At 57.0% G+C, this 13,349-nt stretch overlaps 1 protein-coding gene and 1 long non-coding RNA gene across 2 annotated transcripts in view; one reads left to right on the top strand and one right to left on the bottom strand.

Moving 5' to 3' along the window:
- The window catches only part of LOC138238448 (high mobility group protein HMGI-C), a 29,343-nt gene that overhangs the window by 6,296 nt on the left and 9,698 nt on the right, over window positions 1-13,349 (bottom strand). The window contains exon 5 of the mRNA XM_069189535.1: window positions 9,722-9,754. Coding sequence (XP_069045636.1) covers window positions 9,722-9,754 — 33 coding nt within the window. The remainder of the gene's footprint in view (window positions 1-9,721; window positions 9,755-13,349) is intronic.
- LOC107077435 (uncharacterized) lies at window positions 5,189-7,463 on the top strand. Its single transcript, XR_001478465.2, has 2 exons — window positions 5,189-5,712; window positions 7,011-7,463. It is a non-coding gene; the product is annotated as an uncharacterized lncRNA (long non-coding RNA).

Below are 13,349 nucleotides of genomic sequence, written 5' to 3'. Positions count from 1 at the left end.
CAAAGTGCCAGCTCAGCCTTAAAGTGAGGCTTTTTCGGCCTGGGCGCCCGGACTCGCGGCCGGTACCGGCCGGCCCGCCCCCCGAACGCCCGGACTCGTGACGCTCTGCTCTGCCACAAAGCGCTGGCCACCCCCTCCTCTCTCTGCCGCGGGCCTCGGCGCCTCTCGTTTTCAGGCTTTCAGGATTACTGTGGTGGGAATCAGCCCACGGCTCTCTCTGCATCAGCGGACAGGCTGCGTTTCTGCTGAAGGCAAAAATCCCCCCCCAGTGCAGGTGTGTGTGTGTCGGCCGGGCCCCTCCGCTGGTATACGGGGGCAGGCGCCATGCGGGGGTCTCGCCAGCAGGGGTCCCCCGTCAGGTGTCACAAAGCCGGGGTGAAAATCGGCTGCAGAAACTCTGATCCGGGGAGGAGCGTTGGAGACCGAGAACAGGGGGGCGTTTCTTTACACAAAGAGTGGTGGGTGTCGGGAACAACTGACCCCCCCCCCCCAGCCGTGCTGGCTAGCGCTGGAACTCCTTTAAGAAACGTCTGGACCATGCCATCGGATCGTGTCGGTACTAGAAACTTGAATGATCAAGACGGACCGATGGAAAACTCGCGACAGAGGACCGATCCGCCTGCCTCTCGGCTCCAGCTTGTGTTCGGAATTCATGGAAAACCAGAGAAACACAAAAAGGAACTACCCGGGAGAGCAAAAAAGATGGAGCCAGTCCGAAGGCCCATTCCATTTCATGGGAGGTGAGAAAGAATATGCCTGGAACTCTCTTTCCCCTCCACATTCGTGCAGGATCTCCTCTTTAATGGATCCGCCTGTCACTTGCGCTGAAGGGAAGGACAGGCACAGTGCTCTCTGGGGCGCGGACGCTGCGCTCTCCTCGGGGCCCCCGGTCTGGAAAGCGCTTGTTCTTGGGGTCAGAAGGAGGGGAGGGGGTGTGTGTGTGTGTGTGTGTGCAGTAGTGGTGGTGGTGGAGGGGGTGTTGTCTGTGCCGGGCGGGATACAGCGGGATCAGCATTCCGGGGGGCTCAGGCCAGGACAGCTGCGCGCAGCCCCGGCACCAGCGCGGACACACTCGCGCAGGGACGCGCGCGGATCACACACACTCACACACTCAGTAGCTGTAAACCACTGAGGAGCAGCCCGGGATTAGAAGTCCAGTCTCCTCTTGCTGCACAGGAGCCCGCGGACCCCCTCTCCGATAACAGCACCAGCCCAGAGGTGCGGATCTCACCTCACAAGTATCATAAACACCTGGCGGGCAGGTGCACTTCTACTGTGTGTCTTCTATGTCTGCTAGGCTTAATATTGATGTATCGACTAATTTATTGATAAGTATTCTATCCCCCCCTCCCCCCGGATTAGAGGAATGCAGCTTTGCAAAGTGGGGTATCCCTTCTCAGTTGCACCCCAGCCTTCTCTGATGGCAGAGAGGGGAGGGGGAGGGGGTGATCCAGGGGTCATCTGGTCTTCCTGCGCTCTGCCACTCCGTGAATCTGGGCTCCGCGGGGCTTAAGGAGGCTGACGGATGTTTACTCCCGCTCTCCAGCTGCAGAACAGGGCCCCCTTTCTGTCACCGCCCCCCCCCAAGCCCGCCTCCCCGCGCGCCCCCCCATTACCTCATGTGTAAATGATGCACCCCCCCCTCTCTCCCTCGGCTCTTCCCAGGGGCCCGCTGGTTTATTCCTGCCACTTGTGCTCTTGCTGATTCCAGTTCCCCAGCTTTCCCACCCCCCCAGACCCGGCCAATCCACTGCAGACAGCCAGGGTGGACTCTGATTGCTAGGCTGGAGGCAGAGCACCATCCAGACAGCACAGGCTAAAAAAATCAAACCCGAGCGCAGGCTGGAACGTAGGAGGAGACAGATGCCAATGTCCTGCCTGGCTGTCCAGCCAGAGACCCCCAAACCCTCACCTCCAAAGTCCCTTGGCAGGGAAGTCAATAAAAGTGCACCAACAGGACAGTCTCCTGAGCCCTGACCCCCTCTGCTAAATTTGCCTCCTAGTCGCATGACCACAGAGGAACTCCCTCTACTATAACGCAAGTTCGGCGGCTCTTTGACATCCTTAATTCGCCACTTGCTAGATCTGCCCCTTCCCTCTGCTGCAGAGGAGCCCACAGCCTTCAAAAACCCAGCCTCCACGCCTGTGAGGCACACTCATCTCAAGCCCTCCAGAGAAAGGTAATAAGGAAATCATGTCACTGCACTGGAAAGGGCAGAAAAAGGCCAGCACAGTGCATACAGGCCATGCGCAGAAGCTACAATGACTGTGAACTGCACTTCAGAGAATGCAGGGTACTTCGCAGAACAGAGGGCCGCGGCTGGGCATCTACCCCTTCCACCTGGCTGAATGCAAGGGCTCTCACTCCTGCACCACGTGGGCCTGCAGTGCTGCCTACCCTGGCATCCGATGTCTCTGCACAGCCCCTGTGGTCCAGCTGTGCTTCGGCTAGCTGCCAGGACGCCCACCCACAGCCCCGGTCCGCACCCGGACTCCGCACACACTCTCTGCGAACAGGGCGTGCATGCGGGTCAGAGCACAGGAGCACAGCGCCAGCCCAGGGGTCGCGCATGGCACGCTGGGGTCGGGGGGGGGGGGCGACAGAGAGGCAGAGCAGGCGGAGAGAGAAGAGGGACCAGCTCGAGAGTGGGCGCGTCACTGCGCTGCAAGGGACAAGCAGATAGAAGAGGCCGAGCAGAGAGGAGACAGAGCCCAGAGTCGGGAGGAAGACGCTGGGAGGCCCAGATCTGCCGGGCCTTGGGCACACAAGTCCAGCCATGTGTCCAGTCTCTGAAGTCTCCTCCAGCTACGTCTGACCTGTTCCTTCGATACTCCTTGTTTATGGAAAAGCTGCTTCAGGGCTATTGGACACATTTGGACATTTTTTGTGTATGTGTCCCTGTTGTGTGTCCGAGTGTGTGTGTGTGTTCCTGCTGTCTGTGTGAGTGTCTGTCCTGTGAGTGTAAATGTTCTTGCTGTGTGTGTGTGTGAGTGTGTGTGTTCCTGCTGTGTATGTGTGAGTGTGTGTTGTGTGTGAGTGTGTATGTTCTTGCTGTGTGTGTGTTCCTGCTGTGTATGTGACTGTGAGTGTGTTCCTGCTGTGTGTGTATGAGTGTGTGTGTGTTGTGTGTGCGTGTGTTCCTGCTGTGTGTGTGTATGAGTGTGTGTTCCCCTGCTGTGTGAGTGAGTGTGTGTGTCCGTCTGTGTTTGTGGACGCAGCTGGGAAGAGCAGCAGGCGTTCAGTCCCCAGAGAGCGGTGGTCATGGTGGGGGGTTTCAGTCTGGGAAATGATCGGTTTGGGGGCTAACCGCAGGAAGCCAGGAAGACGAAAATGTGAACTCACCCCCAACCACAAACCGTTCTCCCTCGGCCCCCCCCACTCCAGTATCACCCCTTAAGCAACCCGAAAGCAGAAACGCAGGCTTGTCAGGCACGGCGGTGGTCCTGAGCCTGGAGATTGTGGACAGATAAGGCCGAGGTCTTTCTCAGAAGGCTGCTGCCACACACCCTGCGTGCTCCTGCTCCCCGCTCTCTTCCTCCCCTCGCCCGTCCCCGCTGGCCCCGTTCCCGGACGCGCACCGATAAGACCCTAATCACGGCACTTCCCCTGGCCGGGAGCTGCAGGAAAGGCCCCCGCGGCCCCCTCCGGACCAGGACGCTGCCCGCGCGGCGCTCCGGTCCTGCTCCGTCTGCAAGCCCAGGCCCCGCGAAGGAGACAGCGGGAAGAGGCTTTCTCTGACGTCTCTGCGGGGGGCAGACAAGCGTGGACGCGGCTCTGGCACTTGCCCTGGGGGCACCCCACTCCCACGATCCCCGGCCCTGCCAAGACACGGATGCGCCCCTCAGCACAGTCTCCACTGGGGCCCCACCGGAGCGCCTCACCACCACTAAGGCTCTGTGCCGACAGGAGAGTGACACCCGCAGGGGGCCTCGGCTCCAGGTTGGCCAGCGAGGAGCGCCCTGATCCTGCCGGAGGCGCAGGACCCACGGATGAGCCGAGGCCGGAGATCGCCTCCTCGGGCCGCGCAGGGGCTCAGGCCCGGGGGCCAGCAACGCAGCCCCCCCAGGACAGGCTGGGAAAACCAGATCCCGGGGCGAACCTGCGAATCTGTGGCCGCGCTGTGCCCCCAGGTAGGCGTCTCGGAGCCAGGGGGAATCCTGGGAAAAGCACGGCGCAGGCAGAAGGAGGCAGGGCCACGGGCACGCGCGCAAGAAGGCTGGAAAATTCCAGGGAAATTCCCCGTTGGTCACCTTTTGGTAGTCAGAACAGCAAGAGGGGAAAAAATAAAAGGGCCGTGTCTGAAGGCTGGCTTTAGGTCTTCGAGCAGGGGTTGAGGTTCCATGGAAACCAGGAGCGAGCAGCAGACGTGAGTGAAGAGCACCTGCTGTCTGCGCCGCTGGTCTGTTTGTTTTTCATCTCTGCGCGCCTCCGGCCCCACGTTGCGCTATTTCCAGCGCGCATGGTTGACGCACGCGACGCCGCGGCGCAGAGCCGGTCTCGACCGGTCTCGGCACCACGGCAACCGACGCCGCATCTGTGTTTACCAATAATCCAGATCACCATGACGATCGACGCCAGAACACACACACACACACGCACGCACACACACACGTGTTCTCACGCCCGGGAGGCCCTGGCGTCACTCGAGACGACATTGCGGTCGAGAGACCAAAGCCAGAAGCGTCAGGCCTGACAGGAAGTGATGTCACGGGGTTCACAGTGACAGTGACGCAGGTGTGTGTGTGTGCCCTCTGTGTTTTTTTTTTTCCAGGAAGAGAGGCAAACCCGAGACAGAGGAGCGAGGCCGACGCGGCGCGCCCAGGTGCCCTGCCCGTGCGAGCATGCGGGGAAGAGCGTCACCCCACAGGGCACCAGCAGAGGGGTCTCAACGACACACGCCCCCCCCCCAGCCGCCACCTCCAGAACTAACACAACCCGAACTCCGGGCCCGACGGGCAGCTGAGCTCACAAGCTCAAGCTCAAACAGATTCGTCTTGCTTACAGTATCGGGGTGCTTTAGAAACTGCAACACTGCGATCCCGTAGTCAGAGCTGAACTTCGAAAACAGCAACATCAAGCGAGCGTCTCGAGTGTGGGTTCTAACGGACCGCAGACAAACCTACTGCACAAAAATGCCTCCCTGATGCTCTTTTGTTACTACTTTTTTTTAAACGCAGGAGACGAGGCAGAGCCGGGACCTGCCATGCCAACGCCACAACCCAAGTGGGAACCAGACACTCGAACCCAAGTCCCACCTTGCTGTGACGGGATTAGGGAAGTCACTCCACTGGGCCTCCTCCCTCCTTTGACAGTCATTGACAGTTAAAGCCCTCTAGAGGCAGGCTCCTGCTGGTCTAGTGCTGGGTTTCGTGCCTGTCGTAGTACCAGCTCTGCAGGCAGGCTGGGAGGGACTAAAGGAGATCTGGGAGTCGAGGAGCCCGATTTCCTGGCTCGGTGAAGTGTTTGCTCTTTTCCTCGCTGAAGGGCGCTGAAGTGCTGTTGCAGAACGAGCCCAGCAGTCCAGCAGCCTCTTCGCGACGCGAGAGCAAAAGGACGCGCTGTTGTCCGCTTCCTCGCGGTAAAGCCGTTTGGTACCGGAACAGCGGAGGCCTCAGGGAACAGCGAGGGGTGCAGGCAGAGGCCTGAAGGCGTGAAGAGCTCCTCAGTGTCGCATGCAGGGAAACACGGAGAGCTGAGCCTGTTTGATCCAGGTGAGGGAGCCCTTTCCCCACACAACTTCCCACCGTCTCCAAGAGCCGTCATCGTGCTTCAACAAGAACTCCTAAACCAGCCCCTTGCTTTCTGACTGCTGCTGGCTCCCATGATAAAAGGGTTGCAGGAGGGGATTAGCTGCAAAGCCGTGACCTCACTCCAGGCAGGGATAGGAACAGGGTGTCATTAAGGGGAACACTATTCACACACTGCAGCCCTGCACTCTGATACTGAGCTACTGAACACACTGCGGCCCCGCACTCTGACACAGAGCTACCTAACACACTACAGCCTTGTACTCAAAACAACTGAGCTACTGAACACACTGCAGCCCTGCGCTCTGACACAGAGCTACTGAACACACTGCAGCCCTGCACTCAAAACAACTGAGTTACTGAACACACTGCAGCCCTGTGCTCTGACACAAAGCTAGTGAACACACTGCAGCCCTGCACTCTGACACAGAGCTTCTGAACACACTGCAGCCCTGCACTCTGACACAGAGCTTCTGAACACACTGCAGCCCTGCACTCAAAACAACTGAGCTACTGAACACACTGCAGCCCTGCACTCTGACACAGAGCTTCTGAACACACTGCAGCCCTGCACTCAAAACAACTGAGCTACTGAACACACTGCAGCCCTGTGCTCTGACACAGAGCTAGTGAACACACTGCAGCCCTGCACTCTGACACAGAGCTAGTGAACACACTGCAGCCCTGCACTCTGACACAGAGCTAGTGAACACACTGCAGCCCTGTGCTCATACACAAAGCTAGTGAACACACTGCAGCCCTGTGCTCTGACACAGAGCTACTGAACACACTGCAGCCCTGCACTCTGACACAGAGCTAGTGAACACACTGCAGCCCTGTGCTCATACACAAAGCTAGTGAACACACTGCAGCCCTGTGCTCTGACACAGAGCGAGTGAACTACAGTCATTCTTAACTCTTAACTACTGAGCTAGTGAAACAGAGAACGCACCTGCACCCAGTGACCCTGGCCTTGTGCACCATTAACAGGGCTGATATTGAAGCCACATGTGCAGACGTTGTGTGGCGAACACTGCGTTAAAGGACGCTCTTTAACTGTGATAGCAGGCAGGGTAGTCCGCCAGTCTCAGAGCTGCTCACAGACTCCGCTCGCTCAGAGAGGGATTCCCCGAGCTGTATTCAAGGAAATTCAGTTGCAAGCGAAACTGAGAAGGTCGAGGGGGAGGAAATGAGTTTTGTTTTGTTTTCCCCTCACCCTGACTCATTTTCTTTGCTCTTTTTTTTTTTTCTGGGGCTGCTAGGCTGAGTGAAAGTGAGAAAGAGAGGCAGACAGACAGTTGAAGATTTTCGGTTTCCGACGGAGTGGGGCAAACAGGGCAGGTGGGGCGGTGAGGGTCAGAGGACAAGTAGGGCAGTGAAAGAGTTCGTTCTGAGTAAGTAATGGTGATAAGACGTTTCTGTTCCAGCAGAAAAAAACAGTTCTAAAAAAACCTCCTTTTGCCAATCAACAGCTAAAGTCGGTTGCAAGGCAAAGAAGTCATGCTTGCAAGCGGACCTTGAGGACGACGCAGAAATGGCAGCTCTGTGCTGCATCTTCTGACTCCACGGCAGAAGATGTTGGCTCCTTCATTTAATTCCATTGCAGGCTCCTGCAGACCGTTCTCGTTTACATGGTCTTCCGCTCGTTATGCAATTGAGGGTCAATCACACCATTAAAATGTAGGTGAGACCACTGCAGCACAGTGGCGTGGAAAGGGATGTAAGATATGGTGATGCTGTGTGATATCCCATTGTTTGTGTGTCTGTTCAGCACTGTGGTAGACATAGCCACTGCTTAAAGGCTGAACACTGTATTTCAAAAGGAGGTTGAAAAAGCATTTTTCTGAAAGCAAAGTGGTATAAAGCAGTTTTATGCTGCAGGGTTTTGTGCTGCTTCTTCTACTTCAAATTAGTTTGACGCTCGTTAAAAAAAACAGCATTTTGCAAAAGTCTGTTAATTGACATTTCCAACAAAACAGCAGACACGAGAACACAAACGTACTTTTTGGCGTTCCCTAAAAAATGGATGAAGTTTATATGGATGCTTTCAGTTCTTTAAATACCTGTGGTCAGATGTGGAAACCACTGGAAATAGCCAATGCTGTTTCAAACTGATCTCGAGGGGATGCAAATGGAAGTATTCGTGAAATGTGAGGGGACATGGGGTTCTTGGCCAGACTCAAACTCTGGGTCAGAAAAAATGCCCTGTTGATTTCTTGTGCAGCCCTGTCAGACAAGACACCCTTCATCTTCAGTGGCCGCGCAGAAAGAGCTACGCAGCCATGTCAACAGGACCACTGTGGGCATCCCCTGGCAGCTGCAGGACATCAGTCACCCCTTTACCCACAGGCCTACGAGTGCAAGTGAGAGAGAGAGAGAGCAGGGAGGGTGTGGGGTAGGGGGAGAGAAGGCTGGCAAAGTCAACCGATCGGGCTTCTTCAGAATTAACAATGCACCATGAGCTAGAGGACATGAGTGTGAAACTGCGGTTAAAGAAAGAGAATTTAAAATGGAGAGGAGGTGGCATTTCCTTACACAAAGGGTGGTGGGAGTCTGGAACAGCCTACCCTGTCAAGTTGTCAAAGCCGATACCCTGCAATCCCGGGATCAGCCAGCTACTTAAATTCAGACAGGTGAGCTGGATGCCTCCTCTCATTTATGACCGTTCTGCACTTCCTGCGCCTGACCTGACACACTGCGCCCCGAGTGGGTTGCGTGAGCCGAAGAAGTGCGCCGCACAGCCGCAGGCCCTGCGGAGGGGAAACCAGAGCGACCCCGCTGTCTTCGGCTGTGACAGAAGGGAGCTCCCGAAGCGCGAGGCCAAGCTCGTGTCAGGGCCCTGACCCTATTTCAGCCGAAGAGGTCAGCCTCCCTGAGCCATGACAGATCGCAAGTGCCGAGCAAGAGTCACAGAACGAGAAACACGAGAAGGACTTTGTCTCTGTGGTTTTCAGGGGAAATTTGCTGCTCTGACCTACGCCCATTTTAATCTAGGTGATGTATAGTGAAAGGGTTAATATGAATAAGTGGAATACAGTTCTATTTCCAACCAGCTCTTGTCAGTTCAAATGACGGTGCTGTTAGTCAGGCCAGCTCTTCTAAGGAAATTCAACCCGTGGAGCCACCAGTATACCAGTAAAAGCAGGAGTGCCCTTTCACATTCATCGTTATTGCAAAAATTTCCGAGGGTTTTTTTTTTTGTAACAATCGCTGCAAAAGTGTTTCACTTCTAAACCAGAGTCAATATTCCACACGGACTCACCTCTCAGAAGAGGCAGTATGCCGCATCACCATTACAACAGGCAGGGTGCAGCCTGCTTGCGTTACTGACCCACAGAGACGACAAGGCTCTCTGAAGTGAGGCAGTGACCCCGGGCCGGGAGGCAGGCCAGTGCTCTCTCCATCTGCACAAGCCATCTTTTCCCCACACCAGCAGCATCTAGACATCTCCGGTGCGACACTCTGACATCAGCGCCACACCGCAGCCTGCGCGATTGTGTAACCTACAGATATCAGACACACGTCACTGCTCAATGAGGTTCTTCCTGGGACCATCCCGTTTCGCCAAGGGACGTCTGGTGAATCCCAAAGTAAATTTTCTTTCAGCAGTCTCCCTTGGCCGACTCGGCCAAATCGAGGTTAGCCGGGACAAGTCCATAGATTCGCTGGAAACCATTGTAAAAAAAAAGAAGCGGGGAGTTTTGCCCGGTCATCGTTTTCATGTTATTTAAATGAGCCATTTTGGATGAGGGTAACCTCAGGAAGCAGATGCTCCTTGCAAAACTAGATTGGCCCAGGTGAAACTAGACCCAACAGATCACATTTTTTTCATCCTCATCACATGCACCGATAAAACCGGGCTTTATGGCAAAAGTTGAATTTCAAACATTTTGCTGGCATGGCGGCGCCAGGGGGCGGGGTCAATGGGCAGGGGGCGGGGCAGGGGGGTTGTTGTCATGGCGACCTCTCCTACCTGCTGTCCTTCTTCCTGGACCACCTTCTGGGGCTGCAACAAGACAAAAAAAAAACAACTGTCACTTCCTCATTCTTCTTCTCATTAATAAAAGTTTATAGTTTGTCTTGCGCAGAGCAGGAAAAACCTAGAACGGGACAATCCTGTCTACAATCCTGCACCACTGTCCCAAAACCACAGGTAGCTATGAGGGGTGAGAAATCAAGGTGTCCATTTCAAACTACTACTACTACTAATAAATTATTAATAAATAACAATTATTTGCATTTACACAGTCCTTTAACTTCAAAGAATCTCAGAGAGCTTTGCACGTAGGAGAGGGTTGTAGCAATGCATAGCTATATAGCCCACTTCCCCAGTGTAACTTTCATTACAGACCCAGCGGCTGGTCAGAGGGGGAGTCTGTTTGCTGTGTTGTAAACAATGTGAGAGGACTCCCAGCCTCTTTCCTCTGACAAACAGCCTCACAGATGTGGGCTGGCTGGCTGGGGGGTCAGGGGTGGGGCAGGGGGGGAGGAGCCAGGGGGGCGGGGCTGGCACAGTTGACTGGCAGTTGTCCAGGGCAGTAGGGGAGCCAGAAAGAGGCGTCCCATTCATAAAAACGGAGACGGGCTTCTCACACATCCAGAGAACAGCTCACGTTAGGCGGAGATAGGGGGTGAAGAAGAGGGTTCGGAGAGGGCATGAAGAGGAGGGCAAAGCACAGGAAGGAGAGGTGATGGGAAGGGAAACGGGGCTGACACAGCCAGCAGCACGTGTGGGGGGGCTGCACGGCTCTGGGCCGGCTGGGCCCAGACGTGCCAGAAAGCACAGAAAGCGCACACGTCCAGCGGGGAGGTCGGTCTGGAGCAGGTCTCTGGCCATGCCCCACTTAAAGCTGGGGGGGGGGAGGGGGGGTGCACGACCTTTATTTATAATACTGACCCCCCCCCCAGACCCCACTCGTTGTTTAAGATGCCGACCCCCTCCCTCTTTTTTCGTCCGTGGGTATGTGGCGGCCCAGGAAGACCCCCGCGTGGGGGAGAGCTTCCAGCTCCCAGAGCTCGGGCGCAGGGAAGCCCGATTCCCGCCGGAGAGAGAGAGCGACAGGTCCCGGGACCCCAGCCCCTCCAGGGGAGGAGGAGCGGGAAACGGAGGAAGATCCCGTCTGCCCCCCAGGTCAGCTGCGGAAGCTGAAGAAGGGAGCGAGGGAAGAAGGAGAGAAAGAGAGGAGGGGAGTTGGCGGACGGGAGCCGAATTCCATCTGGCAGACATTTCCGAGCAGCGAGTCACTGGAGCAGGGCTGCTGGCAGGGAGCCAGTGGCACTCTCTGGCGCGGAGAGGAGGGGACCGGCCTCCGAATAACAACCCTTTCAGAGTGCGCCGAGCCCCCTGCCCGCTCAGGCCCCGGGTTTGAGTCTGGGTGGCCTGTGAGCTGCAGACGGAGCCCTTCCACTCCACATCCAGTGTCACTCTCGCTGCAGGGACTGGGCCAGCGGGCTGACGGAGACTCGCTGGGCTTGTGCGCCGCACAGGGTCTGACACAGACGTCCAGGCAGCCATGCAGGCCATGCAGCCAGCGCAGCGCAGGAGTGTTATGGGAGCATTGCATGACTCCAATATTGGTTTTATGCTGTAAGGAAATTAGTACGGGACCATAAAACATTAGGCAGCGTGGCAGCAGAGGGGTATTGCTCATTCAATGCCCTAGCAGCGCACTGTTGCATTAATCCAGGGGCTGGAGCTTGATAAGCCGATCAGACTCCGAAAATACCGGCTAAGTACATCCAGCTGCGCTTCCCCACACAAAGCACCGCAGATGACTCCTGCAAAAAAAAAAGGCCTTCTGGAACCAAATTAGCGCCGTAATCCATCAGGAATACTTTATTATTTCCTGAATTCTTCCAGGAATCCATGGAGATTTCGACTGCAGTCGCAGCCGCCGACAGAACGCCCGTCTGGGGCGCAGGGCGGTCCGGGCCCGGGTCCGGGAGCCGGGCTGGGAGGACGGGGTCGGGCGGCCCTGCTCCTCCGGCACGCCGGGGGGGGGGGGGGGGGGGTTCGATTCCTCCGTGTCTCCGGGGCTCCGCGGGTGCCCTGGGTGACTCCTGGGAGCCTCTGGAGAAGCCTGCAAGCACAGGCAGGGCTGATGGGGCTCCGGGCCCGGCTCCTTCCTTCACCGGGAGGCGCCCTGCGTTTTCTCTCCTCGACTAGGCTGCCGACGGCCCTCACGCGGCGTGCCCGTGGACCGCGTCGCATCCGGTACCGCGCCCCTTTCACTTCTGAGACAAGCTGAATGATCTGTTCATTGGCTTCAGGCTTTTCTCAGCAAAAGTTGCCTTGGCAGTGAAATGTTTTATTTGTCACTACTGATGCAGCCCTTCCAGATCTGCTGTGCTTTTATTTAAAACGCAGCTAAAGGAGTTTAGAAGACTCCTATGCTCTGTGGCTCATTAAAGCCCAGAGTGAAATCTAAGCCTAAGGCCAAGCCAACCTCCTCCCAGCATTACCTTCTAGCCCCTCCCCTACTTGCCATAGACACGCCCCCTTGTCTGAAACAACCAATGGGCTCGAGCTGCCTCTGTTCCAGCCTTGCTCCTAGCCCCTCCTCCGCACTCCAGGCTGATTTGTGAATGCAGACTACTGCCTCTGTCTCTCTCTCCCACTCTCTATTGTGTGTGGTATCTGTGGAATGTGGGCCCCAGCAGACCCGCTTCCTCCTTTAATCAAACACATTTCCTCCTCCCCGCTGTTCCGCAGCCCCGCAGCCAGCCCTGGCCGTTACCCAGACTCCCCTGCACCCTGCACACATTCCCGCCTCACAGGCACTGGCGCAGACCGCAGGGGCACAGACAGAGGCAGGCGCGCGCGCGCACACACACACACAGGTCCGCCGAGGGGGCGTGCAAGAAGAGGGGACAAGCCAGGGAGAGCAGAGGGAAGGCAAGAGCCAGGCAGGGGGGAGGAAGGAGTCAGGGAGCTAGAAGTACAACTCCAGCCTGTTCAGAGAAATAAAAAAACGACTGACAAGCTTGGTCCACCACCAGCCCCGGCCCCGCTCTCCAGAATCGGGAAAACCACTCGCAGCCTCTAGGCAAGGTGTCCTCGGTTGGAAAGCTCTGGAATGTCGCTCTCTGCGCCCCGATCAGCCACGGGGGCGAAGCGCTTCAGCCTGCAGGTCACACAGGGAACACTGGGGGGGCAGCAGGGGGGAGCCCCGTGGCGGAGAGCCGGGCAGAGGGGCGCGGGCGGGCAGTCTGCTCTCCTCCTGGAGGACCCGACTCGTACTGAGAAAAAACCAGCTGAGGGATGAGAAGAAGGCTTCCGTGTGCTCGCGCCCGCAGCCAGGAAGAGCCCGCGGCCAGAAGTGCTGTTTCTCCCAGGCTCCTGCAGAGGCAGGCTCCCCAGCTCGCCCGCCCAGCTGCTTTCTGTCCGTCCTCGTCTTTCCTCACGTCCCGCTTGTGTCTCTCAAAGCCATGCCCCCAGGAAGGGAGGCTCCAGGCTTCGCTCGTCCGAGGAAAGGGGCCTGCTTCTTGTGGAGGTCCCCAGCTCCGCCCCCCGGCAGGCGGCGTGTCACGCCCTGGCGTGAGAGGCCTCCTCCGGATGAGGATGAAATCCAGCGCCGATCCAGGTGACCCAGGAGCAGCTG

This window comes from Lepisosteus oculatus, chromosome 4, assembly GCF_040954835.1.
Source record: "Lepisosteus oculatus isolate fLepOcu1 chromosome 4, fLepOcu1.hap2, whole genome shotgun sequence".
NCBI classification, from domain to species: Eukaryota; Metazoa; Chordata; class Actinopteri; order Semionotiformes; family Lepisosteidae; genus Lepisosteus; species Lepisosteus oculatus.
Note: the sequence above shows the minus strand (reverse complement) of the source record. Positions and strands in the feature narration are given on the sequence as shown.